Genomic DNA, 26,086 nt, shown 5'->3' with positions numbered 1-26,086 from the left:
AAAATGAAAACATGCGATAATTTTTCTGTTAGATTTAGTGGTAAATATAAGCAGTCTATCTTCTTCGACAGTCAAATCCCTAACCAAGAACAGTTTGGTTAATGAGTTTTGTAACACTGGAGGAACCTCAGTATCAGCAAGTGTCTTTGGTTCACAAGGTTGCTCAGCTTGTCGAATTTTATTCTCTGACAAAGGGCATTTTTTGAAGGCAAGCGTGGCACTATTCATGAAGGAGCAGAATTTGTACATAACTGAATAATTTGGCAGGAGAGATTTCTTGTACTTTTCACCTGAAAAGTCGCTTTTATGATCTTCAAAACACTAAACATTGAGGAAAGATATTCCCCACCTAGTCTACTGAGACTCACATATTAACCTCCTCTGGAAACACCCTCACAGACACATCTAAAATAATGCTTTACCAGATTTCTAGGGATTCCTTAATCCAGTCAAGTTGACACATAAATCAACAAGTTCACCCCTTATCAACTCGATATCCATCCACATCTCTTAAACCATACTTAATTTCCAAATGAAGACAATAACAAGGTAATAGTTCTGCCTAACATGATGCAATTATCCTGTATACAGCTGAAACGGCACTAATCCCTAACCTCAAATTTGGCTTTCAGGATTTTAACATCTGGGATTTTAATCTTTCAGGATTGTGATTTTGGAAGTTCACACATTAGGGATTCTGATCTTTTGGGATTTAAGACATTAGGGATTTTGGTCTTTCAGGATTTTCGCATTTGAGATTGTATCATTCAGGATTATGATCCAAACCCATTGACATTTTGTTGTCAGCGGCTGTCCTGTGCATTGTAAAATGTTTACAGTGTCCCTGGCCTGTACCCACTAGCAGCCAGTAGCACCCTACCCCAAATCATGACAATCAAAAATGCCCCCAGACATTGCCAAACGTCCCTTGAGGAGCAAAATCACCCTGTTAAGGACCACTGGCTTACATACATGGATTAATGAGATGGGAGGTAAAGCGCCATACAGTTTAGGACTGGAATGCCACTCCCTTGAGCATCAGATCCATGTTTCCTTCTGTACCCTACAGTGAAGACCTACAAATCATAAACACAACTCCCATCAACTAAGAGACCAACAAATGCAAGACACATAAATACAGGGAAACTGAAGAATTCTTTTATTTAGTGGGAAAGAAGTAGGTAAATGACAGACAGCTCATATTCTGTTAAACAGAAAAAAAAAAAGAATACAAACATCACAGTGATGAATTTTCACAAAGCTAATAGATTTGAACTACAGAGCAATGGAATATTTATAAGCAAGATGTCATGGTATTAATGACCAAATTGCATCTAACTGGGTTTTCTAAGCTCAAAAACATTTAAAATCTCAGACTTAAAATTTAAATCTAGACATGACAATTGTAAGCATACCACTCAGTCATTTAAAACTATTCAGTGAGTGCTACTCCTCCTGCATAAATATTTTTTTCCTAACATTATTTTTTCTTCCAAGATTTAGAATGTCACATCTCACGTTCCTACTAGTAATCACACACAGGATTAAAAGCCCAACCAAGAAAGTATTATTTTTATAATATGTTCTTAAAAGAAGAAAGAAAAATTAAATGTGAACATTTTGTACAATAGTTGCTGAAGAACAGTAAAACCAATTCCGAAATATCATGTGTACTATACAGAAAGGCATGGCTCATGGAACCAAGTATTTAACACTACAGCATTTGAATATCAGTCTTTAAAGGTTGGTAATATTACATCCTGTACACAGCTCTGTGTCTCTCTACCTGGCTAGCGCATGCCCAGGATTTGTCTGCTTTTCAGTTGGTAATTTTTCTCAATATCTGACAGGGCTTGAGCCCGCAGCTGGGCAGCGTGAAGCCTTTTCTTCAGGTCCTTGCACTTGGACTTAGATGTGAGCTGACTCTCAGAATTCTCACTCCTCATGATGTTCTCTTTACTTTCCCCACTGAAATGAACTTTCTTCTTAATTACTGAGGATGGAAGATTAAGAAGTTCTTTAGAAGGAAAAAGAAAAAGGGCTTTGAGTTACTTGAACAGAGTTCAACTCCTTCATACTTATACTTATCAAAAAGTATTTGCTCTTATGGCTCACATTTGAAATCTAGGTGCCTGTTTTATTTTCTCTGGGATAGGAGGTTAGGGGTGTAGGACTGGCAGAAATCAGCCTTTTAATCCACAGCATTGAAAAAATAATATTGGAATGTGCCAAAATTCAAGGAACATAAGTTTTATTCTCTTAACAACCAACAATCAATTTTACTCTTAAACACACTGAGTATTATGGACAACATAAAACTTTTGGAAATCAATGTTATTTATCTCTGTCCTTGAAAATAAGTGCCATTCTATGCAGAACACCTTACCTACAGAAAAGTATAGAAGCTGAGGTTTTTTTTGTCTTTGCTTTTTTTTTTTTTTTAATAGAGAACACCTACAGTTTTGGTTAAATATTCAAGAACACTTAGTTTAAAGCATCTTAATGGACGAGAAATCTGTTTCCAAAAAATCTAAACAAATTCAGTGTGGAAAAGGTAAATCAAGTAAGAGTAGTCAAAACTGTAAACTATTCTTTACATGGAAAAAATAAATAATAATCATATTTACTTAAAGTGGCAACACTATTAACTGCTGACAGAATTACTGGGGGCTGGAGGCTTACAGATTCTAGAATCCTTTTATTTTTCCTTTGTGTTAAAGGAAATATGTTCGAATATTTACTGAGCTCATAGGATGGGCCACTGTGAACCAAACAAAGGCCCTATTCTAGTAGGAGGAGATAAACCAAACACAAATAAACAAGTACTGGTGGGGAATATTTGATGGTAATACGTGCTATTAGGAAAAATAGCCCTGGAAACAGGGACATGCTGGGTGGTGGGTGTAATGATACAAAGCCTCATACAGCATTTCTGAAGTAAGAAGCCACAGGGCTGTCTGGATGAAGAGTGCTCCAGGCAGAAGAAATAGGAAAGGCTGGCACACAGATGCACTGCCTTCCAAGGGTCCTGTGACTTCCTGCTTCATACGTCGCTTCTGCTTCAAAGCAAACTGGATTGCTTTTAGACCTTATCTCCACTGTTTCAACTCTATCCACCTTCTTATTACTACAAATACCTTTACATTTGTAAGTCAACATTGTCTTACTAATGGGATAGTTTTATTTTGTTTTTGTTTTTGTCTGAGATGGGGTCTTGCCATGTTTTCCAGGCTGGAGTGCAGTGGCTAGTCACAGGTGCAGCTGTAGTGCACTACAGCCTCGGATGCCTCGGCTTAAGTGATCTTCCTGCCTGAGCCCCAGAGTAGCTGGGACTATAGGTGCACCACCACACTTGGCTCTTAATGGGACAGTTTTATAAGAAAGAAAGTGTTTTAAAAACATTTTTAAAATTCTTCCATTAAATAGAAGAATGAATATTTCATCAAATAAGAAAAGAACAGCTTTAAAAAAAGACACTGCTGCTTGCTGTGATGATTTCAATATACTTGTGATGGCTTCCTCATGTGTGGATTTTATAGCCCAAGGATGGGGAGAGGATATTTCCAACTGCCCTGAGTTCAGAATGGTACCCGCTCCCCACTGCTATGATGCTTATCTTATAGCTCTGATGTGTTCACTACTTTCAGCACTCAATACCCTAAAATGTCTGCTTGCCCCAGTGGATACTTGATTCCTATGGCTCATTTTAAATATTTGCCATGATTCACATATAAGTAGATTCCCATACTTATCTGTGTATCCTATAAAGTAAAACACATCATCCTTACTTAGCTATTTTCATCTTTTGCTCAAAGACTATCAGGGCAAATGTAAATAAACTCTTTAACCGAAGAGCCATCCCCAACAGGGTCTTAAGTAATTCTCTGCAATGGGTTTGATGCATGAAATTCATCCAGGTAAAATTTTCTCCTCATTTTATCACCCTAATCATGATTTAAGTCTATTTTGTCTTTATGGATGACAGTGTGGAATCTATGAAAAGCCAAAATAAATATTTTTATAATATTGAAATGGTAGACTGCAATATTGGGAAAAAAGAAGGTATTTTAACAGAGATGAAGCCAAAGTTTCATATAATCCTTGTTTCATTTACTTCTATCAGTAGTTTCATTTCTTTCCATCACTTATTCACTACAAAGTTATTGTGATCATCAATCTAACTTAAGTAGGGTTTTTTGTCTGTTCCATTTACAAAATGCTGCCAATGCTCACTAAATTGATCACATTACATCTCAATTTATTAAAGATGGGAATAATAGCTTTCATATATGCTGTCCTACATGGAATAAGGGAGTTATAAAAACTCTAAATTTTATTGAAAATTCAGAAGGTCGATTTTTGAAACCAACAACTTTTAACAGTTAGTTTGCGTCATAAATCAAGCAAAAAGATGTTTCACAGTTTGCATTTTACATAATCTTAAAGAGTCGATTAAATTAGATTGAGGGTTTCTATAAAATAGAGAATGTTAGACAATGGTTCACTGGTATATACGATAACCATATCTCAGTGCGGCAGAGTGAAGGGACAATGCCACACAAAGGCAGGACCCTGAGAAAGCTGAATATCTATATACCAGACTTTAAATAAAGAAGGAAATGCAGAGAACATATGTAGATATTAAGCAATCAAATTTCAACAAATATGTCTTTCAACTTGAAAGGGTGTTAGCAAAGATCCAAACGTGACAGCCTATTCTGCAGGTGGCTTATCATGCCTTTTAAGCCATGCTTTCTATGAAAAATGAGGCATGGCAATATTAAAATGTTGATTTTTACTTGAAATGCAGTTTATCTCTCTGAAATCCGAAACATACAATAGTTTTGTAAGTGCCCTAATTTTTAAAAATAAGTATCGGCCGGGCACGGTGTCTCATGCCTGTAATCCCAGCACATTGGGAGGCCGAGGCAGGCGGATCACGAGGTCAGGAAATCGAGACCATCTTGGCTAACACGGTGAAACCCTGTCTCTACTAAAAATACAAAAATTAGCCGGGCTTGGTGGCGGGTGTCTGTAGTCCCAGCTACTTGGGAGGCTGAGGCAGGAGAATGGCGTGAACCCGGGAGGCAGAGCTTGCAGTGAGCCGAGATTGTGCCACTGCACTCCAGCCTGGGCTACAGAGTGAGACTCCATCTCAAAAAAAAAAAAAAAAAAATGATAATAAAAATAAGTATCAATTACTAAACATGTAGTTTGATAAGGTAAAGAAAATCAAACATGAAATTCTATGACTCATTGCCTCAGGTCTATGAACCCAGGAAATAAATCATTGCTATAACAGAATTTTGTTTCCATTGAAATGCATATATTCAATGAAATCCATCTTAAAATTTGAGATTTGTAAATGAAAAGGGCTACCTAAGCCACTTTGGGAGCAACACTGGTGCACATTTCTTCATTTGTAGCACCAGCTTCTGTTGACCAAATTGATTCTCATACCTGGATTACTTGCCAGAGACAGGAACTTCCGTTCCCTTAGCAAGCTGTAGTTCTTCAACAGATTTTCTGCTCTAGCCAGTTTGTCCTCTGCTAGTCTCTCACGAACACAAAGCTCCTGTTCTTTCTCTTTAAAAAGAGAATGGACAAAGAAAAAAAAATTAACAACTGACCTTGACTAAAAAACAATTTACATTTGGCAATCTTATCACTACTAGCATGCCTGATACTGATAAGCAATGTTTGGGGAAAGGATTCTCACTATGCCTCAGTCAACCTGATTATGTTAGTTTTTAATTGAGTGTTTTAGTAGGCTGTATGTTATCTTAGATTTTCTTGAAAGGACTTGTTTAAACAAATACAAAGTTAGCTTCAACCTTTGGTCATCTTTTGTGGGAGTAACTCATTTGGGAAAACAAAAAACTAAAGCTATCTCTGCTCTTCACTGAAGATAAGCAACAGCTAATTTTCAGGGCATGATCTGGCCTCACAGTACAAAAATCTCCTTCTGCTGGTTGAATGACCACACCCAAACAAAAGAAAAAAAACACAATTCAGTTAGGTGGTAGTTCATAGGATTAGTATTAATAACAAAGGTTACTATTTATTCATGGCCCCAAATTCAGAAAGTATTCAGATTTCAGTTGCTATATGAAATTATGGCTGGGCACAGTGGCTCATGCCTGTAATCCCAACACTTTGGGAGGCCGAGGCAGGTGGATCACCTGAAGTCAGGAGTTCAAGACCAGCCGGGTCAACATGGCAAAACTCCATCTCTACTAAAAAATACAAAAATTAGCCAGGCATGGTGGCAGGCGCCTGTAATCCCAGCTACTCAGGAGGCTGAGGCAGGATAACTGCTTGAACCCGGGAGGTGGAGGTTGCAATGAACCAAGATGGTGCCACTGCACTTCAGCCTGAGCAACGAGAGTGAAATTCCATCTCAAAAAAAAAAAAGAAAAGAAATTATGAAACACTGGGGAAAGTTATAAGAAAAAGCTTTCTTATTTTTTACAGAGGTTTCCAAGTAAGTATAGGTTGTACCTATACAGTAAGCATATCTCACAGGACTATACAATATTTCATTATTTAAAGCCTGGATTGGGCATAAAGCTGCAGAAGTAAAATCAGGTGAGTCACGAGGGTGACAGGTCACAAATACGACCCCATCTCTCGTCTCCTGATGTTAAAATGAAGAACCTCACTCCGTAGCTACCTTGCATAACCCTAAATGCTTGCTAGTAGCTCTCATCTTGGTGGAGTAGACACACTTTCAATATCAAAACTAAATTAGCATCTAATCAGTTAATACTCATAAGTCAATGTTAATACCCACCAGAGTATTATTTATAGACTTAAAATATCTTGTATCTAGATTCTCTATTGAACTGCCTGAACAGACCAGGTGTGGTAGGTCACACCTATAATCCCAGCACTTTGGGAGGTAAGATGGGAGGATCGCTTGAGCTCAGGAGTTCAAGACCAGCCTGGGTAATATAGTGAGACCCCATCTCATTTTCAAAAATAAAAAGTTAAAAAAAAAGAATTGCCTGAACATATCTCATCTACATACTGTAGGGTTTTAGACCTGGAATTCTGTTGGAGTGGCCATTTCAAAAGACAAAAGTCATGGTTTTTTATTATGGAAAGCAGCAATTTTAAGACCTTCCTTTACAGTGGGAAAACATTAGGGTATTCACAGTAGAGACGAAAAAGAAAAAAGTAACTCTAGAGTAAAATACAAGGCTATCGTATTAGGGCCATCACAGTTAAGGCCCAATAATATATAACTAGCAACTGATCTCAGAGAAAGATGTCCAACATGAAGGTGCCAGCAAGCCTGATTATTAAAAAGTCTAAAATACATATTTTGGTTTCTCAAGTATTTTTCAAAAGCTTCTAATAAGATCTGTATGTATAAAATATTCTGCTCAAAGAGATATTCAGACACATCAAAATAACCCACTTGGTAGTTCTCCTTTGCTTTGACCCCCATTCAGACTTACGCTCCAATCTTTCTTCTCTTGCTTTGAGAGCTCGCTCTCGCTCCTGTAACTGAATTTCCTTCAGTTTCAGCTCACTCAATACAGGGCTGGAATCCTGCGATTTTTCTGGCTCTCCTAATTGTCGCCCTCTTCTCTCAAGATTTCTTCTTTGCTCGTCTGCAACCAAATCTGCTATTAAAGGGTTCTCGAGAATTTCTTCAACAGAAGGTCGATGGTAATCCTGGGGAAAAAAATACTCAGTATTATAGTCAGATTGCATAACAGAATAGTCCTCCTAAGACAGCAGTTAAAATAAAACGACAAAAATGTGTTTCCAAGACAAAAGAAAGGACTCCTTTATGGCTAGGTCTTAAACACTTGGAAAAATAAGTTCACTGGTGGTTTTAACTCATGAGGTTCTGGGTCCACAAGGTAATGCAGATGTTAACTTACCTTTTTTCCCTTTTCCCCTTTTCACCTTTCTAAGAAGGTTCAACCCCTGAAGATTGGCACATCTTGTGCTGGGGCTTGGTAGCATTGCTAGGGTCTGTTTTAGGGGAAGTACTGCCCTTGCATTTCTAAACTACATTTAGCAAGATACTCTCTCACTGACTCAATCCTGTCACTTCATCTGTATCCTTGTCTGTGATCCTACGGCATTTTCCTTCTTCTCTTATGTCAGCCTGATCCCCAGAACATCTCCTTCCCCATTCTATAGCCAGACTTTTTCCACATAATCTCTTTATTGATTTTCCCTCTGCTTTTTAGCTGTCCTCCCTCCGCCCTCCATCACCCCTCCCCTTCTTCTGGTCTTTAATCTCTCAATTAGAGCTAGAGGCAGAGTAATAAACTCTTATTTCTGGCCCCTTCCCTCACTACCTGCCACTGTGAGGTAGGCAAGGACAAGGGGAACAAGAATTTGAATTCTTTTTGCAATCTTTCCTTGCTACCAACCATCTGTTAGCATGACAGAGTGGGAGGAGAAATAAAGAAAGCGCAGAAGGTGGGCCAGCAAGGATGTGCAATTTGCCAAATTTACATATGTTTTCACTTGTGTTAACACAGTAAATTTAGCTAAGAAAGTATATTTAACGTTTCTTCAGTCTCCATTGATCTACAAGAGAGAATGTATGCTCCGACACTTAACTGACAGCTAGAAACAGACAATATATCATCTTATCATCTTTACCTTTAAGTTTAACATCCTCGTAATAATTTCATTCAATTCATCAGAGTAACGGTATGGAATTCGCCTGAATTTGCCTTCTCTGATTTTCCCAGCGAGTTCTTTCTGGCTAAAAGCTGTAAATGGAGGCCTAGGATTAAAAAAGAAGAAGAAGACGACGAAGACATTTTCAAATTGTAAAAATGAAAATATACAATAGGAACTAAATCAAAAGCACAGCTTAAGCTCCAGTTTGTATTTAAGTTTCTACTTCTGGGATTTTCTTCTTATAAGTAAGTTTCCCAACCTTGGCACTATTGACATTTGAGGTCATATAATTCTTTGTTGTGGGGGGCTGTCCTGTGCATTATAGGTATTTTGTAGCCTCCCTGCCCTCTACCCTCTAGATGCCAGAAGCACTCCCCAGCTGTGATAACTAAAAATTTATCCAAACATCATCAAATGCCCCATAAGAGGCAAATTTGCTTCCCTTATCCCTAGTTGAGAATCACTGCTCTACAGAATAGTTTCAAAGGGAAAAAAAATGAAAAGAAGAACAAAGGAAAAGAACTGGAGCTCTTCCCTTCTCTACAGATCCCCAGACCTCTACCCAAGTCGTTTCATTTCTTCCACATCCTTACAGTAGCTTTACCTTACCTGCCTGACCTATGTGCTCTCCCTTGAGCTAAGCGTCAATCTAATAAGAAAGCACCTAACCAGCCAAGACCCTTGAACAGTCAAGAGCCAGCCTCATGGCTTATAGTTTTAATTTGTGAATAGTTTCTTTTAGCCTGTTCATCTACCTTAATTTTACGCAGGGTACAATTCTTTCAGACTTGAATACACTTTCGTTAGCACAGAGGCTCAAAAAACTGAACCCAGTGAAATGTGACAAACAGTACAAACCTTAGACTAGGAATCTGTCTTCATCATACTTACATTAATGCACATAACTCATACAGCAAGCAGCCCAATGACCAGATATCTGATTTCTCATTGTAGGACATGCAATTCATTTGTTCCTATACAGGGAGAAAGGGTAAGAAAGTGGAAGGTGTTAAGAGTTCATTTTGTTTTGAAACTTAAAAAACACATTAAATTACTCCTGAGATAAAAACAGAACCTCAAAGTTTTTAGCTTATACTTTATCTTGAAATTTATAATGGAAAAAAGGCAATGATCTTCTTCCAATACACTCCATCATACATAATTCATTCACTCATTTTCCATTCACAAATGAAAGTGCTTAGTATAGACTAGGCACTGACAATACAGAGGTGAATATGAGAGACTTCTACTCTCAAGGCAAATTAAGAAACACCATTTTAGAAGAACTAGAGGAAATTTAAGAATAGTCAAAATATGTATCTAGTCCACATTTAAATGGATATAGACATAAATAGCTAATTGAATTATCCATTTATATTTTGTCTTAGTCCACTCCATAAATCACAGTAGTAACTAATATTATCCTTACCTATTTTATTGTTTGCCTTTCTTCCACATCTACAATAACAACAGCCTACCAGAGCTATATTCTCAACAGAGGGAATAGAAGCAATCTCTAGTGGCTGGTTAGTGTTTTAAAGTCCAACTGGTGAGTCTGATGCCACTTTTTGACAATCAGCGCCTTAGGAAAGCTGAACCACTCTAATTACAAGGGCAGGAGGGAAAAGGAACAAAAGAATAGGTTTCAAATTTCCCAAGAACCACTTCTGGATAATTGTCCTTTATGTTAAAAACATTCTATTTGGAATTTGATACAGTGAGAAAATGGTACTGTTCTGGCTATTTTTAGTCAAAACCAAAATCATTAATTTACAAAGTTTTATACTATAGTAAGATCTGTTAACATAATTTATAAATATTTGGAAAATCCTAGAAAGGTGAACTACTAAAATACTAACAAATATTTCTTCATCTTTATCTGTTCAGATGTCATATACTAACACATTAGTGCTATCACAATTGACTTAAACTTTTTAAAAGCCATCAGGCAATATCTAATAACAGCCATAAACATTTACCCCAGCAATTTCATTTTATGAGCTACACTCCAAGGAAATAACCAAAAAGGAAGAAAGAATAATTCATACAAAGATATGCAGAGCAGTACTTCTAAGAATGGTGAAACATGTTGGAAACAAAATATCCAGCAATAGAGGTAATTGGTGAGTGGACTCAGCAAGATATTTCAGGGATAGGCAACAAAAAAATAAAATGTACAAAAAGTTAACATTGTAAAAACATGCTATCTGAAGTGAGCAAACTTCCTAAGCTCTGATTCTGCATGCACAAGAATCATTTACAGAGCCTCTTAAATGCAAAGTCTAAAATAAAAAGTAAAATATTAAAAAAAAAAAAAAAAAAAAAAACAGAGTTCAAGAACCCACCCAGAGATCGAAATTCACTCAGTGGATTTGGGTTTGGGTTTGGGACCCAGAACTCTGCATTTTAAACAAACACTCCAAGTGAGTCTGATGCAGATAACCAGGACCTACACATTGGGAAACAACTCTTGAGGGCAAGGACAAAATTCATTTCATTTTTGTAATCCTTGAGTTTAATGCATCATAGTCACTCCATAAAAGCTTGAACTGAATATGCTTTAATTTGCATGAATGCTCAAAAAATTTAACCCAGTGAGAGATGACAAACGGCGCAAACCTTAGACTAGGAATCTGTCTTCATCATACTTACATTTAATGCACATAACTCATGCAGCAAACAAAAACTGATATAGACTTTATTGGTCTGGTGGTCCATGTGGAAAAATATAACAGTATTTTCAATTCTTGGCTACTAGATATTACTAAACAAACAGAAAACTCAATTTCCCTGCTTCAGAATGCTTAACATTAAAAGATGTTTTGGCTGGGCATGGTGGCTCACGCCTGTAATCCCAACACTTTGGGAGGCTGAGGTGAGCAGATCGCTTGAGGTCAGGAGTTCAAGACCAGCCTGGTCAACATGATGAAACCCTGTCTCTACTAAACATACAAAAATTAGCCAGGCATAGTGACATGCACCTGAAGTCCCAGCTATTCTACTTAGGAGGCTGATGCAGGAGAATCCTTTGAACCTGGGAGGCAGAGATTGCAGTGAGCCAAGATCGCACCACTGCACTCCAGCCTGGGCAACTCTGTCTCAAAAACAAACAAACAAGAAAACAAAAATAAAAGATGTTTTAAAAAGTAGCTAAATTCTGAAATACTTACAGGAGACATGTAATAAGGTGTGCCAACAAATGTTTTTGCAAAACTCGTGTCGTGGTTTAATATTCTAGCTAGCCCAAAGTCTCCAAGCTTGACGTTTTGCTTGCCATCCAGGAAAACATTGGCTGGTTTCAGATCCCGATGCAATACAGTATGACCACCATCACTTCGTCTGTGGCATTCCTTCAGGGCCAGAGTCAACTGAGTCATCACTCGAAGAACAAACTCTTCATCTAAGTATTGCCTGAAACCAAAGCAGTTATACAGCATATAACTTCTAAAAAAATCATTGCCAAGATGGGATGATATAAATTATCCAGTGTACAAATAGGGAAATTATTTATTTATTTATTTATATTTTTTGAGACAGGGTCTTACTCTGTCACCCAGGCTGGAATGCAGTGGCACGATCATGGCTCACTGCAGCCTCGACCTCCCAGGCTCAAGCAATCCTCTTGCCTCAGCCTCCCAAGTAGCTTGGACTACAGGCACACGTCACCATACCTGGCTAATTTTTGTAGAAACAGGGTCGCACTATGTTGCCCAGGCTGGTCTTGAAATCCTGGGCTCAAGTGATCCTCCCGCATCGGCCTCCCAAAGTGTTGGGATTACAGGTGTAAGCCACCACACTCAGCCTATAAATTGTTATTTTGATATAAAATATGGGTGTTGATTCACCGGGAATTTTTTAAAGTACTATGGACCTACCAAACAAATACAAGTACACTCTTCCATATTACTGATCCTAAAACAAGATACTTAAAATAAATGAAACTAGACCAATTTCAGCTTACATTTTTAAAAGATTATGCTTACCTTTCCTTGGTTCCCTTTGTAATTACACTAGCCAGATCCCCTCCTTCACAATATTCCATTACAATGTACAGTGTTGTATTGGTCCGGTCAATAATCCGATCATAGTAACGAACGATGTTTGGATGTTTCAGTTCACGAAGCAAATTCACTTCAGAAACAAGCATCTGTTTCTCAGCTTCTGTCATGGAGCCATAGTCAAGTTCTTTCCAAACTAATATCTGAAATAAGAATTTCCAAGGTATGAATGAACTCATTATGCTCAAAAACAAAGAATGAAAGTTCCAAGATTTAACAAATTACCTCCCTTTTAATAATATCCTACAATCAAGGTCATTATCTAATTTAGTTCAATGAACTTAAGGAGCTGTGAGTTTACTTCCATAATCTTCCTCCAGTTCTAAGCAGTAAATGATGTTGTGGGGAGATAAACGGGAATGAGGCACATGAGGACTCCCCCAACCCCTACCCTCAGTTGGTTAGTGGGAAGTTGGCTAAAAGGTACTATAGTCAAAACTGGGGTGAAGGTGGTCAAAGTCCCTGCCCCATTCCACCCCAGTCGTGTTTCCCCAGGATGAGACACCGTGGTAAAGATCCCTCCAGCAGCAGCCAGGCAGTTTCCTGTCCAATGTTACTTTCTGTAAAAGTTCTACCTATATACATTGGGAAATATGAATCCAATAATCCTAATAATGGATATTTTGAGGGAGTCTGACTGCAGATACAAAGCTTCGGGTTCTGGTAGTCCTGCCCCTTTCTTGTGCCTGAGAGGGCCACTCTTAGAGCTCTAAAAACAGCTCAGGAATTAGTTACGTGTCACCAATGGAAGGTCCTTAGCAAGCCAAAGCAGGAGAAAGAGAGAAATGGGGAGAGAAACGGGAAAAGATGGAAATACATATATCAAAAGAAGCGGTCTCCCATCCTTTAAGCCACCCAGGACAGGCTGTCAGATGCAGACCCAGGAAAGACGGTTTAGTCTTCCGGGCACCCATTTCCTCAGCCCTCTCGGTTCCCTTCGGTGGCGCAGGGCGCTCGCCCCGGGGCGACGAAACCTAAGCAGGGGCAGGCGCAGGGTAGGTCCCACGCTCACCTTGCCATCACTCTTCCTCCGGATCTTCTGGCAGCGGCCGTAGGAGCCTGTGCCAATGGTGTACAACACTTCATAGTCCTCAGCCCGGGAAGGCATGGCCGGCCAGTCGCCAGAGTCGCGCTGCCTCACGCAGGTTGCGCCCCCCAAGTGCGGAGCTCCAGGGACCAGGAGCTCCAGGGACCTGGACGGAGAAGCCCCCGAGCAGCACTGACCCGCCACCCCTGCCTCGGGCCCCGTTTAACCGTCGCGGGCCCTGATCTCGCAGTCTATTGGCAGGCGGTGGGCCCGCTTCGCCTCTCTGATTGGCTAAGAAGAACACAACAATACCCTAGGCATTTTGGGAAAAGTGTCACTAGGCAACCGCGTCGGCGTCTGCTTTTAACCTGTGGGAGAACTGGGCGAGCTAAGCCAAACGGAGGGCGGGAGAAAGGAAGCGGCAGCCGGCGCCTCTCGGCAACTCTAACCGTCTGGTAGAGATCGCCAAGGTAACCGAGATCTAAGGACCTCCCCTCAGGCTTCTTTGGACACCGCTTCCACCAGATGCCTTCTGACCTTTGCACTCTGGCCCCTCACACTAACTACTCTCCCCGGCACACGCCTTCCTCGCTCAGGTTCCAGTACCCTGACCCTGGGTGGGGTCACGTTGAGGATATGCTGAGAGCTGAATACAAATTAGAAATACAGACTCCCGGGTGGGCGCGGTGACTCACGCTCGCCCGTAACCCTAGCACTTTGGGAAGCCGAGGTGGGTGGGTCGCTTGAGCCCAGGAGTTCAGACCAGCCTGGGCAACAGGGCAGACCTCGTCTCTACTGAAAATACGAAAATTAGGCCGGGCGCTGTGGCTCACGCCTATAATCCTAGCACTTTGGGAGGCCGAGGCGGGCGGATTGCTTGAGGCCAAGAGTTCAAGACCAGCCTGGCCAACATGGCGAAACCCCGTCTCTACTAAAAATGAAAAAAAAAAAAAAAGTAACAGAGCATGGGATTGCAGGCCTGTAATCCCAGCTTCTTGGGAGGCTGAGGCATGAGGAATTGCTTGAACCCGGGAGGCAGAGGTTACAGTGAGCCGTGCGCCACTGCGCTCCAGCCTGGGCGACAGAGTGACACCCAGTCTCCAAAAAAAAAAAAAGAAGAAATACAGTCGCTCTCCTACCAAGTACTTTACACGTCTTGTCCCGTTTATGTATGCCAAATACATAATTAACCCTATTGACAATACTTCATTGAACACAGATTCTCTTTTACGCACCCACACAAACCAACGTTCTCAGCTTACCCAGCCAAATGAACAGCCCCATGTTTACCAGGGAAGGAGGACTTAGAGGCCTCCATCCAGGGCTTGTTAGAGGAATATGTACATTACCAGAAAGCTAATAATTTGGAAATGCATGAACAGGCCAGTTTTCTTTAAATATCTGTTCAGCAAAGGATTAAAAGACACCCGATTTTCTATTAATAAGAATTTAAAAGCTCTTTATGTAAAAATAAGGGACTTATTACATGCCCTGAATATAACATAAGATAATTGGAATTGCCAACCAGGAGAATTTTTAAATTAACATTCAAGGGCACTGTCTTACCTCAGGGGAATAGGACCAATTTAGGTTTCAAAAGTTATGTAAGGCACTGCAAGTGGCTGTGTTAATTAGCATCATTTTTTTATTTTTGTGCCTCTTACAGATTGGTATCCATAGAGCTTGCTGTGGTTTGAATGTATCCCCCAAAGTTCATGTGTTGGAAACTTTATTCTTAATGCAAAAGTGTTAAGAGGTGAGACCTTTAAATTGATTGGGTTATGAGGGCTACGCCCTCACGAATGGATTAACGTAATCACAGGAGTGGGTTATCTTGAGAGTCGGTTGGTTATAAAAATGCGTTTGGCTTTCCCTTGCTGTTTCTCTTACCATGTGATGCCTTCTGCTATTTTATGACCCAGAGAAAAGGCTGCTGCCAGATGCTATCCCTTGATCTTGGACTTCCTAGCTTCCAGAACCGTGAGCCAAATAAACTATTGTTTATAAATTGTCCAGTCTGTGGCATCCTATTATAGCAACATGAAACTGTATAAGACAGAGCCCTGGCCGGGCACGGTGGCTCACACCTGTAATCCCAGCACGTTGGGAGGTCAAGGCGGGTGGATCACGAGGTCAGGAGTTCAAGATCAGCCCGGCCAACATGGTGAACCCCGTCTCTACTAAAAATACAAAAATTAGACGCGATGGCAGGCACCTGTAATCCCAGCTACTCGGGAGGCTGAGGCAGAAGAATCGCTTGAACCCGGGCGGCAGAGGTTGCAGTGAGTGGAGATTACACCATTGCACTCCAGCCTAGGCGACAGAGTGAGACTCCGTCTCAAGAAAAAAAAAAAAAAAAGAGCCGTTTGGTTATCCTGCCCCAAATCCAGTCCTGCACCTTCTCTCTGGCCACTTCTGCTTTTGCTCTAAACGCACACTTTCTCAGTTCCTCACCACCACCACCATCTTTGCACCTGTGATTGCATTTGTCTAGAATACTGTCCAACCCACTCCCTTATCCACTCCAGTCATGTCTGCCCAGAGGACATAACGTGTCCTTCAAGATTCAATTCCAACTTTCTCTCCTGTAATCTGAGAAGCCTCTCTGGCGTACTTGGACAGTCAATCCTCCATCTACAGTGTTCATAGACCACTTTATACATAAATCAAAACTTATCATTATTTGTTTACATGGCTCTCACAGTAGCTGAACTCCGAACTGCTTATAGCCAGCATAAGTCCTGTAATAGAGAAGGCATGCAATAAAGCTTCGTTAAATAAAAATCTGCGAAAGCCCCTTATTAATAATTATGCAAGGATTTTGAGTGGGCCCTCAAGTACTCAATTGCCAAATGCCCCAGCTCTAGGCAGAGACTAAATATCTGGGAAGGAGCCATCCCAAGAGTATGGAATGTGGCTCCTACGCACATATGCTCATTTAACAAGTGTTTATTGAGCACTTGCTATGGCCCAGGTATAATGATAGGTATTGACATGCTGGCTTTTCATTTAAAAAAAGACAGTGGAACCACAAAGACAATAATAAAGAGTAGCACAGGAGGCTGGGCGTGGTGTCTCATGCCTGTAATCCCAGCCCTTTGGGAGGCCGAGGCAGGCGGATCACCTGAGGTCAGGAGTTCAAGACCAGCGTGGCCAATATGGTGAAACCCCGCCTCTACTAAAAATACAAAAATTAGCTGGGTGTGGCCAATATGGTGAAACCCTGCCTCTACTAAAAATACAAAAATAGCTGGGTGTGGTGGCACGTCTGTAGTCCCAGCTACTTGGGTGGCTGAGGCAGGAGAATCGCTTGAACTTGGGAGGCAGAGGTTGCAGTGAGCCAAGATCGCACTACTACACTCCAGCCTGCTCAACAGACCGAGACTCTGTCTCAAAAAAAAAAAAAAAAAAAAGGCCGGGCACGGTGGCTCAAGCCTGTAATCCCAGCACTTTGGGAGGCCGAGGTGGGCGGATCACAAGGTCAGGAGATCGAGACCATCCTGGCTAACATGGTGAAACCCCACCTCTACTAAAAATACAAAAAATTAGCTGGGTGTGGTGGCAGGTGCCTGCAGTCCCAGTTACTCGGGAGGCTGAGGCAGGAGAATGGCATGAACCAGGGAGGCGGAGCTTGCAGTGAGCCGAGATTGCGCCACTGCACTCCAGCCTGGGCGAAAGAGCGAGACTCCGTCTCAAAAAAAAAAAAAAAAAAAAAAAAAAGGGTAGCATAGGAATCACTCACATGACAAACCCTAAAGGTTGGCCAGAGTTAGCCCGCATCATGAGTGAGGGCAGGACAGCCCAGCAGAGACCACTAGACACCAGAATAGAAAGAGACACTGGGAGATGAGAAGCATGTGGGAGTCAAACAGGGACAGGTTACAGGGAACATCCTTTCCCCTATAACTTCTTTCCTTTTTCCTTCATATTCCATCCATTCTTTAAGTCTCAGCTCATGCCCAATTTCTTCTCTGAAATTTTTCCTGATTGACTTCAACCCACTATGATCTATCTTCTAATTACTCTTAAGAGTAATCAACTGTGTTTTTACTCATTTCGAATTATACTAGGCCATATTACTAGCTTCTCATGTGCATGTATCTTATCTGCCTTATTAAATGGAAAATTCATCCTCCAACAAGTATAAATAGAGGCTCAGCCAGGTGCCAGATGCTGAGGATACCACAGTGAATAGGACAGACATATAGTCCTGTAGGTGGAAGAGATGGATGTAACCTAAGTACACAGAGAAACTCCACTGTGACAAATTGTGGCAAGAATTAAGAAGAAAACAAACGAAGAACTGAGATGATTCCATTTAAACAGAGAAAGAAGATGAGCAACTCTATAAGAGTGGGGCCAACCGCTGAACTTCTCTATAACCACTCTCCCCACACCCATGGTCTAATTCACTGTCTTCACACTTTTCTTGCTAACTGTGCTCATGTTGTCAGTTTTCATTTAAATTTGGTGAAATCTCAAATAAGAGAGTATTTGCACTTGCATTTTCTCCCACAGGCACTCTCTACATGTCCATAGAGACACTGATTACTATTATTATTGTTTTTTGAGACAGGGTATCACTCTATGGCCCAGGCTGGAGTGCAGTGGCACGATCACAGCTCACTGCAGTCTCAACCTCCTGGGCTTAAAGCAATCCTCCCACTTCAGCCTCCTGAGTTAGCTGGGATCACCGGTGCACACCACCATGCCTAGCCAATTGTTTTAACTTTTTGTAGGGATGAGGTCTCACTAAGTTGCCTAGGCTTATCTTGAACTCCCGGGCTCAAGCCTCTCAGCCTCCCAAAATGCTGAGATTTCAGGCATGAGCCACCACGCCTGGCCTGATTAATTTTAATTTTAATTTTCTTTTTCTTATTTATTTATTTATTTATTTATTTATTTGAGATAGAGTCTCACTCTGTCACCCAGGCTGGAGTGCAGTGGCGCCATCTTGGCTCACTGCAACCTCCGCCTCGCGAGTTCAACAGATTCTCCTGCCTCAGCCTCCTGAGTAGTTGGCACTATAGGTGTGGGCCACCATGCCTGGCTAATTTTTGTATTTTTAGTAGAGACAGGGTTTCACCATATTGGCCAGGCTGGTCTCAAACTCCTGACCTCAAGTGAACCACCTGCCTCGGCCTCCCAGAGTACTGGGATTACAGGTGTGAGCCCCTGCATCCGGCACCTAATTAATGTTTAAAAGAAGCTACTTGAAGATTAATGAGCATCCCAGACTTAATGTGCCAAAAATCAAGTTCCTGTTCTTCATCCCAAATTTATTCTCCTCTCCATCTTCTTAGTCTCCAGTAACTAATGTATCTGATTTTGTTGCTGTTTGTTTGATTTACTGCAGTATTCCCAGCACCTAAAATGTGCCTGGAACAAAGCAGGAACCCAGCACTTGTACATCAAATGAATGGATGAATGAACAAAGCCATACTTCATTGCCCTCAGCTTCGTTTTTTTATGTTGCATTAAAGACCCACTAGAGGGCTGTACATCAGTGCATAATAAACGAGGAGCTGGCACCTGCGCGGCAGCACTACTACGCCTGTCCCTACAGGAAATCCCCAGATTTGCATGTGTAGGATTTAAAATCAGACAAGACATTTGTGTATAAGTCTTATCTCCACAATTACTTGAAGCAATTTGAAGTCAGGGATTATGGCAATTCTTTCGAGTGATTAAAAAAGATTTCTAGAGAGAAAAAAGGAGAGATTCTTTGTTTATAACATTCAGAAGCTAAGAGATGCTTTAAAAAAAAAGATGCATGACATACTATATGCTCAACAAATAACCACTTTCTAGAACAAAGAATGAGGTGTTAGGCAGACTGTTCTTAACAGCCACATACCACGTGAGATAAACAGGACAAGATGTAGACTGAGAGACAGCTTCAGCTAAATGGCAGGCAGCTGGAGGATATGATGAGAAGAAAGTTATCTTTGAAACCAAACAGTGTTTAGTTAAGAGCTCCATCACATTTTAAAAGGGAATAGTTTTGAATTTATACCCAAGGGTACAAATTAGGGAAAAACATATTTCTTTTCAATATAAGGATAAACTTTCAGACAAAGACAGACATTCATAATTTTCCATGTTTTTTCCTGTTACTTGTAAATTCAGGATATTTGTTATCTCTAAGAATATTCATCACCTAAATGTGATAAGACAAATGTTAAAACTAATTATGGACGGTGAGGCCTGCTAGAGTCTGAATGCTTGTGACCTCCCTAAATTCGTATGTTGAAACCTAACCCCCAAGGTAATGGTATTAAGAGGTGGAGCCTCTTGGGGAGTGATTAGTGCCCTTATATTAATACAAAAGGCCCCAGGGAGTTTGTTTGCCATGTGTTTGCCCTACCATGATGTGAGGACACATAGAGCATGCCATCTATGAGAAACGGGCTCTCATCAGACACTGAATCTGCTGGCACCTTGACCTTAGACTTTCCAGCCTCCAGAACTGTAAGCAATAAGTTTCTGTTATTCATAAATTACACAGTCTAAAGTATTTTATTATAGCAGCCTGAACCACCTTGCACAGGACCATAATGTGTTTCTAAGGGACTTAGGAGGTTTTAGAGAACACACCTACCTTTTCCATCGGGGGCAGCACAGTGATGGTAGGAGCAGTGAGCTTGAGCTCCAGGTTCCCAGGCTCTTCTAGTTCTGTCTTCTTTGTGTGTTTGTTTGCTCGCTCTGTCATCCAGGCTGGAGTGCAGTGGCGCCATCTTGGCTCACTGCAGCCTCCGTCTTCTGGGTTCAAGCAATCCTCCTGCTTCAGTCTCCCGAGTAGCTGGGATTACAGTTACCTGCCACCATGCCCGGCTAATTTTTGTATTTTTAGTAGAGGTGGGGTTTCACCATGTTGGCAAGACTGATCTTGAACTCCTGACCTGAGGTGATCCTCCTGTCTTGGCCTCCCAAAGTGCTAGGATTACAGGCGTGAGTCACCGTGTCTGGCCTAGTTCTGTCTTAATGAGTTATGTGACCAAGGGAATCCATTTCACCTCACTGGAACACTGGGCTGTTTAGTCATTGGTCTGACCCCGAATGACAATTTTTGTTAAGTAGCTATGTCTGCATTAGCTTTTCAACATCCCTTCTCTGGGCTCTGTAAAATGAAGTTGTTGAACCCTTCCTGCTCTAAATGTTGTGATTCCATCCCCTCTCACCAAAACTTCACTGGAACTGCTGTGTAAATAAGCTGTCTCTATGTAGTATGATAATTGCTCTGAAAGAGCTTTGCCTAAAATGCAAACAGGAGGACCCAGATTCTGATAAAGATGGCAGGGCATGGGGGTCAGGGCAAATGTTCCTGAGGAGGTGACACTTGAATCCCATCTAAAGGAGCAGTTGGAATTAGGAGAAGGGAAACTGTAGGTGAAAGCATGGAGGCCTGCTGTGACCTGCAGGTTGGGTTGGTGGACCAAAGGGTACCTGTGGTTCGTTACCTGTAAGACAGGTGGATGGACAGGTGAGCAGGAAGACCCAAGAGTTGAGGCAGTCTTCTGAAGGTGATGGACTCACAGTGGAAGCTTTGAGCAGATGAGCACTACTAGATGTGTGCTGTAGAAAGACTTCTCTGGTAAAGAGTGAATGCAGGGCATAGGAATACAGCGTGGGAGGCTATCGCAGCAACACTGGGGAAATGACACTGACTAAACTGAGGCAATGGCTGTGGGAATGAAGAGGGGAGTCCAGAAATGCCTGGAAGGTGGGTTAGATGAGACATGGTGATCAACTATACATAAGATAAACGGAGGGAAATTCCTGGCTTGAGTGACCAGATGGATGGTAGCGTAGTTCACCACAGGAGGAAATGCTGGGGCAGGAGCAGCTTGGGTAAAGCTGATACTGAGTTCATGTTGAGCCCCAAAGGCCTATGAGGAGCTAGCTGGCCAACACGCAGTTGGATACAAGGTCTCAACAGATTGGTCTAGGCCAGAGACAGATAGCTGGGAGGTGATAACAGAAGCCACGTTTGGAGATGAATATGCCCCAAGAGTGGCAGAGCAGGAAGGGAGAAAGGAAGGAACCCTGGAGGTTATTCTGCGCAAGCAGAGGAAGAAAACTCAGTGAAGGAGACCAAGGGAAGCATCCAGGGGAGTAGGAGAGAATATGGAAAAAAATTGTCACACAGGTTCCCATAGAAGAAATGGTTTCCAGAATGCAGAAGTGGTCCATGATGCCAGATGTTGCAGAAAGAGCAAATAAGGTAAGGGCAGAGTTGTAAACACTCGCTTTGGTCATTTGGAGAGTATAGCAACCTCCCTAAGAGCATTTGCAAGTTGAGTGGGGCTGAAGCCAGCCAGCAGAAGTTACAGTGGGACAAGATAGTGAGGGGGGTTGATAGAGTGTGTGTGGACAGCCTGGTCAGCCTTCCAGAGCAGCTGTGGGACCTGCCCTTCTGTCTGTTTGCACCTTGTTGCTGTGCCCCAGGAGAACAAGAATCCTGCCCAGGAGGCCTCCCACCCTGACATAGGAGGGCACCACCCACATGGCATCAGCCTGCAGCTGATTTCATATTCCATGCTCATGACATAGTACCTTGTAGGACATGTCACAACTCACGCCTTCCCCTTATCCGCCATCAGTGAGTTCCCCAAGCAAGCTGTGCCACCATGAAAGTGGTGATCACACCAATCTGAATGCAACCCAGCCCAGACCTTGGGAAGGGCTAAGGGAGTGGGGAAAAGGCAGCAGGTGGCTGAGCATTTGCTTAGTGTGAGGAGGGTGCAGAAGGAAGTCAGTGACACAGGGCAGGCAAGGTCGAAAGTGGAGCGTAGCCTGCTGGGTTCCTGGCTTTGCCCAGGAAAGAATTCAAGGGCAAGCCAGAGGTAGCAGAAAGCTTTATTGAAGAAGCAGTGTTACAACTCCCTGACTGCTCCTGCGGAGGAGGGCTAACTTAGGCAGGGAGTAGCGGCTCAGGGCAGTTTTGCAGTCATATTTATGCCCACTTTTAACTGCATGCAGATTAAGGGGCAGTTTATGCAGAAATTTCTAGGGGAGGGGTAGGCACTTTTGGGTCATTGGGTCATTACCATGGAAAGGGGTGGTAATGCCCAGGTGTTGCCATGGCTACAGTAAATTGACATGTCTCAGTGGTGGGCATGTCTGATTCAAAGCTGCTTTCACCCCGGCTCTGTTTTAGCTAGTCCTCAATCTAGTCTGGTGTCCAAGCCCCACCTCTGGAGTCGAGTCCCACCTCCTACCTCAAGACAAGAAACTTTTGTTTTGACTTTCAGGGGATAGAACAGAAAGACATAAGCACCGGCATGGGCCTATTCCACAGCCAAGGCAGGTAATGAGCTCTCAGGTACTTGCAACAAACTCGAGTGTGCATTCGCTCCAGAAGGAAGAGCCCGCACCCTTTTTTGTTGCTCTTCAGTGTTAATCCTTCGGTGGAACCCACCAGGACAGCAGTCTCAGTGCTGTTGTTTTTGACAGGGAGAACATCCCAGGGCAGAAAGGAAAGCCTAAAGCTACAGCCTGTTCCTCTAGTTCTTAGAACAGCTGGTTACTGAGCTCTCAGGCCAGACACTGGGTAAGCATCATCTTATTCTGTTTCACAACAGCCGATAGGAATTTACCAATGAGGAATCTTGAGGCACAAAGACCTTAAGTATTTGACTCAGGGTGGTGAGTGGCAGATACAAACTGAAGACCAGCTGGGATCTACTCGAGATTCAAGATCTTGAAAGCTAGCTTATGTGGCTTACCTAGTTTAAGATGTTGGCCAGGCACGGTGGCTCACACCTGTAATCCCGGTACTTTGGGAGGCTGAGGGGGGGCAGATCACAAGGTCAGGAGTTCAAGACCAGCCTGACCAATATGGTGAAACCCCGTCTGTACTAAAAATACAAAAATTAGCCAGTTGTGGTGGCAGGCGCCTGTAGTCCCAGCTACTTGGGAGGCTTAGGCAGGAGAATCGCTTGAACCCGGAGGGCAGAGGTTGCAGTGAGCCAAGATTGCACCACTGCACTCCAGCCTGGACGACAGAGCAAGACTCCGTCTCAAACAACAACAGCAACAACAACAAAGATGCAGGGGATTTTTAAAAAAACAACAGCAAAAACCCAATTTCCAGTTTAGGTTCTGTTGTGATAGCTGTGCTGTGAGGCCTGGCATCTACCCTCTGACCAGACTTCACCATCCTTGCCAGATCCTGGAGAGCTTGTCCACTGCAACAGTGCAACACGCTAAGGGCTGTGTGGCGGCACAGGGGCTCTGAGCTCCTGACCTGAGTCATGTGGACCTGAAGGCTGACACCCAGCCCTATACCTACAAGCTGGGCGAGACCCCTGGCAGTTGCCTACACCCCTGCTGAGACCCAGTACCTCCCTGTAAAATGGGGGAAATAATGCCTGCCTCACAGGGTTTCAATGAAGGGTGAGTGAAATAAGGTATGTAGTGTCTGACGTGCTTAGATGCCCCAGACGCAATAGCTACTATGGTTTTTAGTATAATTATTTTGGGGTAGGAACGAAGTCATAGAGGAAACCTAACACCCCAAGCTTTCTGCTGACTGTTGAGGCACCATGATGGGCATTTTACACAACCTCCAACAGGGCCGCCCAGCCAGCGTTTCTGAGGGTGCACACTTCCCCAGCTGGTCTGGCTCTGTCACCTGGCTTCCGCTCTGCCTGTCCCCATGTGGCATCCCGCCCCAGGAAGGTCCTCAAACCTGCATTTAGGGGCATTTGAGTGTATAGCTGTCCTGTCAGCCCAAGACAAGGGGAGTGAGGCCAAGGCATGAGCCTTCTCAGGGTGGTTTTCAATACACTCCCCAACCAAGAAGCAGATGTGAGCTGCTCCCGAGTGCCCGCACTCTCCTGCTGCTGCTCCTGTCTTCTCTCTCTCCCTCTCTCTCTCTCTCTCTCTTCTTTCTCGTCCCCCTTCAGCTACCCATTTAGGGCAGAGAGGCAGTAGAGGGGCAGCTGAGGAGAGGACAGGCCTTGGTCCCTGGCTCTGGAGACCTAATTTCTTCCCCAATATGCCACAAGTTCCAGAACTGGCCTCACTCAGATCTGAGACACGATGCAGAGACCTCTCTCTCTCTTCTCTTCTTTTTCAGGAAACATCTGGAAACCCCTTGGAGGAGATCTGCCACGTGGCCTCCAGTGAACTGTAGACTCCTGCATAGCCTTCCAAAGTTCTTCATTTGGTGAATATTATGAGAAATGACACGTATGACTTTCTCCCAAATACGTGGCTTAAACCCAAAGTACAGTGAAATCAGAACTGACCACACAGAGTAATTGGGGGAAGGGAGTTATTTGTGACACAAAGCCCTCATCACTTTGTAAAAGTACTTGCTACTGATTACATTGAAAACCAGTCTTCCTGAGTAAAACATGTTTTTTGTTTTGTATTGTTTTTGTTTTTGTTTTTTTGAGACAGAGTCTCACTCTTTGACCCAGGCTGGAGTGCAGTGGCGCGAACTTGGCTCTCCGCAACCTCTGCCTTCTGGGTTCAAGTGATTCTCTTGCCTCAGCCTCCTGAGTAGCTGGGATTACAGGTGCCCATCACCACGCCAGGCTAATTTTTTTGTATTTTTAGTAGAGGCGAGGTTTTGCCATGTTGGCCAGGTTGATCTTGAACTCCTGACCTCAGATGATCCACATGCTTCGGCCTCCCAAAGTGCTGGGGTTACAGGCATTAAGGGAGGAGACCACCCCTCATATTGTCTTATGCCCAATTTCTGCCTCCAAAGAAAGAAAAAGTAAAAACTGAAAGGCAGAAATGAAATCCACAAGCAGACAGCCCGGCACCACACCCTGGGCCTGGTAGTTAAAGATCGACCCCTGACCTAATCGGTTATGTTATCGATTACAGACATTGGATAGAAAAGCACTGTGGAAATCCCTATCCTGTTTTGTTCAGATCGAATTACCGGTGCATGCAGCCCCCAGACACGTACCCCCTGCTTGCTCAATCGATCACGACCCTCTCACACGCACCCCCTTAGAGTTGTGAGCCCTTAAAAGGGACAGGAATTGCTCACTCGGGGAGCTTGGCTCTTGAGACAGGAGTCTTGCCAATGCCCCCAGCCGAATAAACCCCTTCCTTCTTTAACTCGGAGTCTGAGGAGTTTTGTCTGCAGCTCGTCCTGCTACATTTCCTGGTTCCCTGACCAGGAAGCGAGGTGACTGGCACATGGTCGAGGCAGCTGCTTAGGCAGCTTAAGCATGCCCTGTGAAACATCCCTGTGGGGGACTCCGACCAGCCCAGGCGACGTGGATCCTGAGAACGCTCCCGGGTAGGCATCTGCCCCGGTGGGATGCCTCACCAGAGCAGTGTGTGGCAGACCCCCGTGGAGGATCAACACAGTGGCTGA

The 26,086-nt window shown here is 42.9% G+C and overlaps 1 protein-coding gene and 1 long non-coding RNA gene across 3 annotated transcripts; one reads left to right on the top strand and one right to left on the bottom strand.

Annotated features, from left to right (window-relative positions):
• Positions 1–1,136: 1,136 nt before the first annotated feature.
• On the bottom strand, positions 1,137–14,459 carry NEK2 (NIMA related kinase 2). 2 transcript variants are annotated; one of them, XM_004028357.5, is made up of 8 exons: positions 13,726–14,459; positions 12,639–12,856; positions 11,826–12,066; positions 9,547–9,629; positions 8,632–8,758; positions 7,464–7,683; positions 5,461–5,586; positions 1,137–2,017 (listed from the first exon to the last, which is right to left on the bottom strand). In XM_004028357.5, the coding sequence occupies exons 1-8, from the start codon at positions 13,819–13,821 to the stop codon at positions 1,791–1,793; spliced, it is 1,338 nt and encodes a 445-aa protein (XP_004028406.3). In that variant the 5' UTR covers positions 13,822–14,459; the 3' UTR covers positions 1,137–1,790. The 2 variants fall into 2 exon arrangements, with proteins under 2 accessions (XP_004028406.3, XP_018885830.3); XM_019030285.4 differs by having other exon boundaries at positions 1,137–1,993; positions 13,726–14,305.
• Positions 14,084–25,752, top strand: LOC109027560 (uncharacterized). Its single transcript, XR_008674044.2, has 4 exons — positions 14,084–14,210; positions 15,407–15,496; positions 24,824–24,913; positions 25,585–25,752. It is a non-coding gene; the product is annotated as an uncharacterized lncRNA (long non-coding RNA).
• Positions 25,753–26,086: the final 334 nt, after the last annotated feature.

This window comes from Gorilla gorilla, chromosome 1 (genome assembly GCF_029281585.2).
Source record: "Gorilla gorilla gorilla isolate KB3781 chromosome 1, NHGRI_mGorGor1-v2.1_pri, whole genome shotgun sequence".
Lineage (NCBI taxonomy): Eukaryota > Metazoa > Chordata > Mammalia > Primates > Hominidae > Gorilla > Gorilla gorilla.
This window is presented reverse-complemented; position numbering and strand designations above follow the sequence as displayed.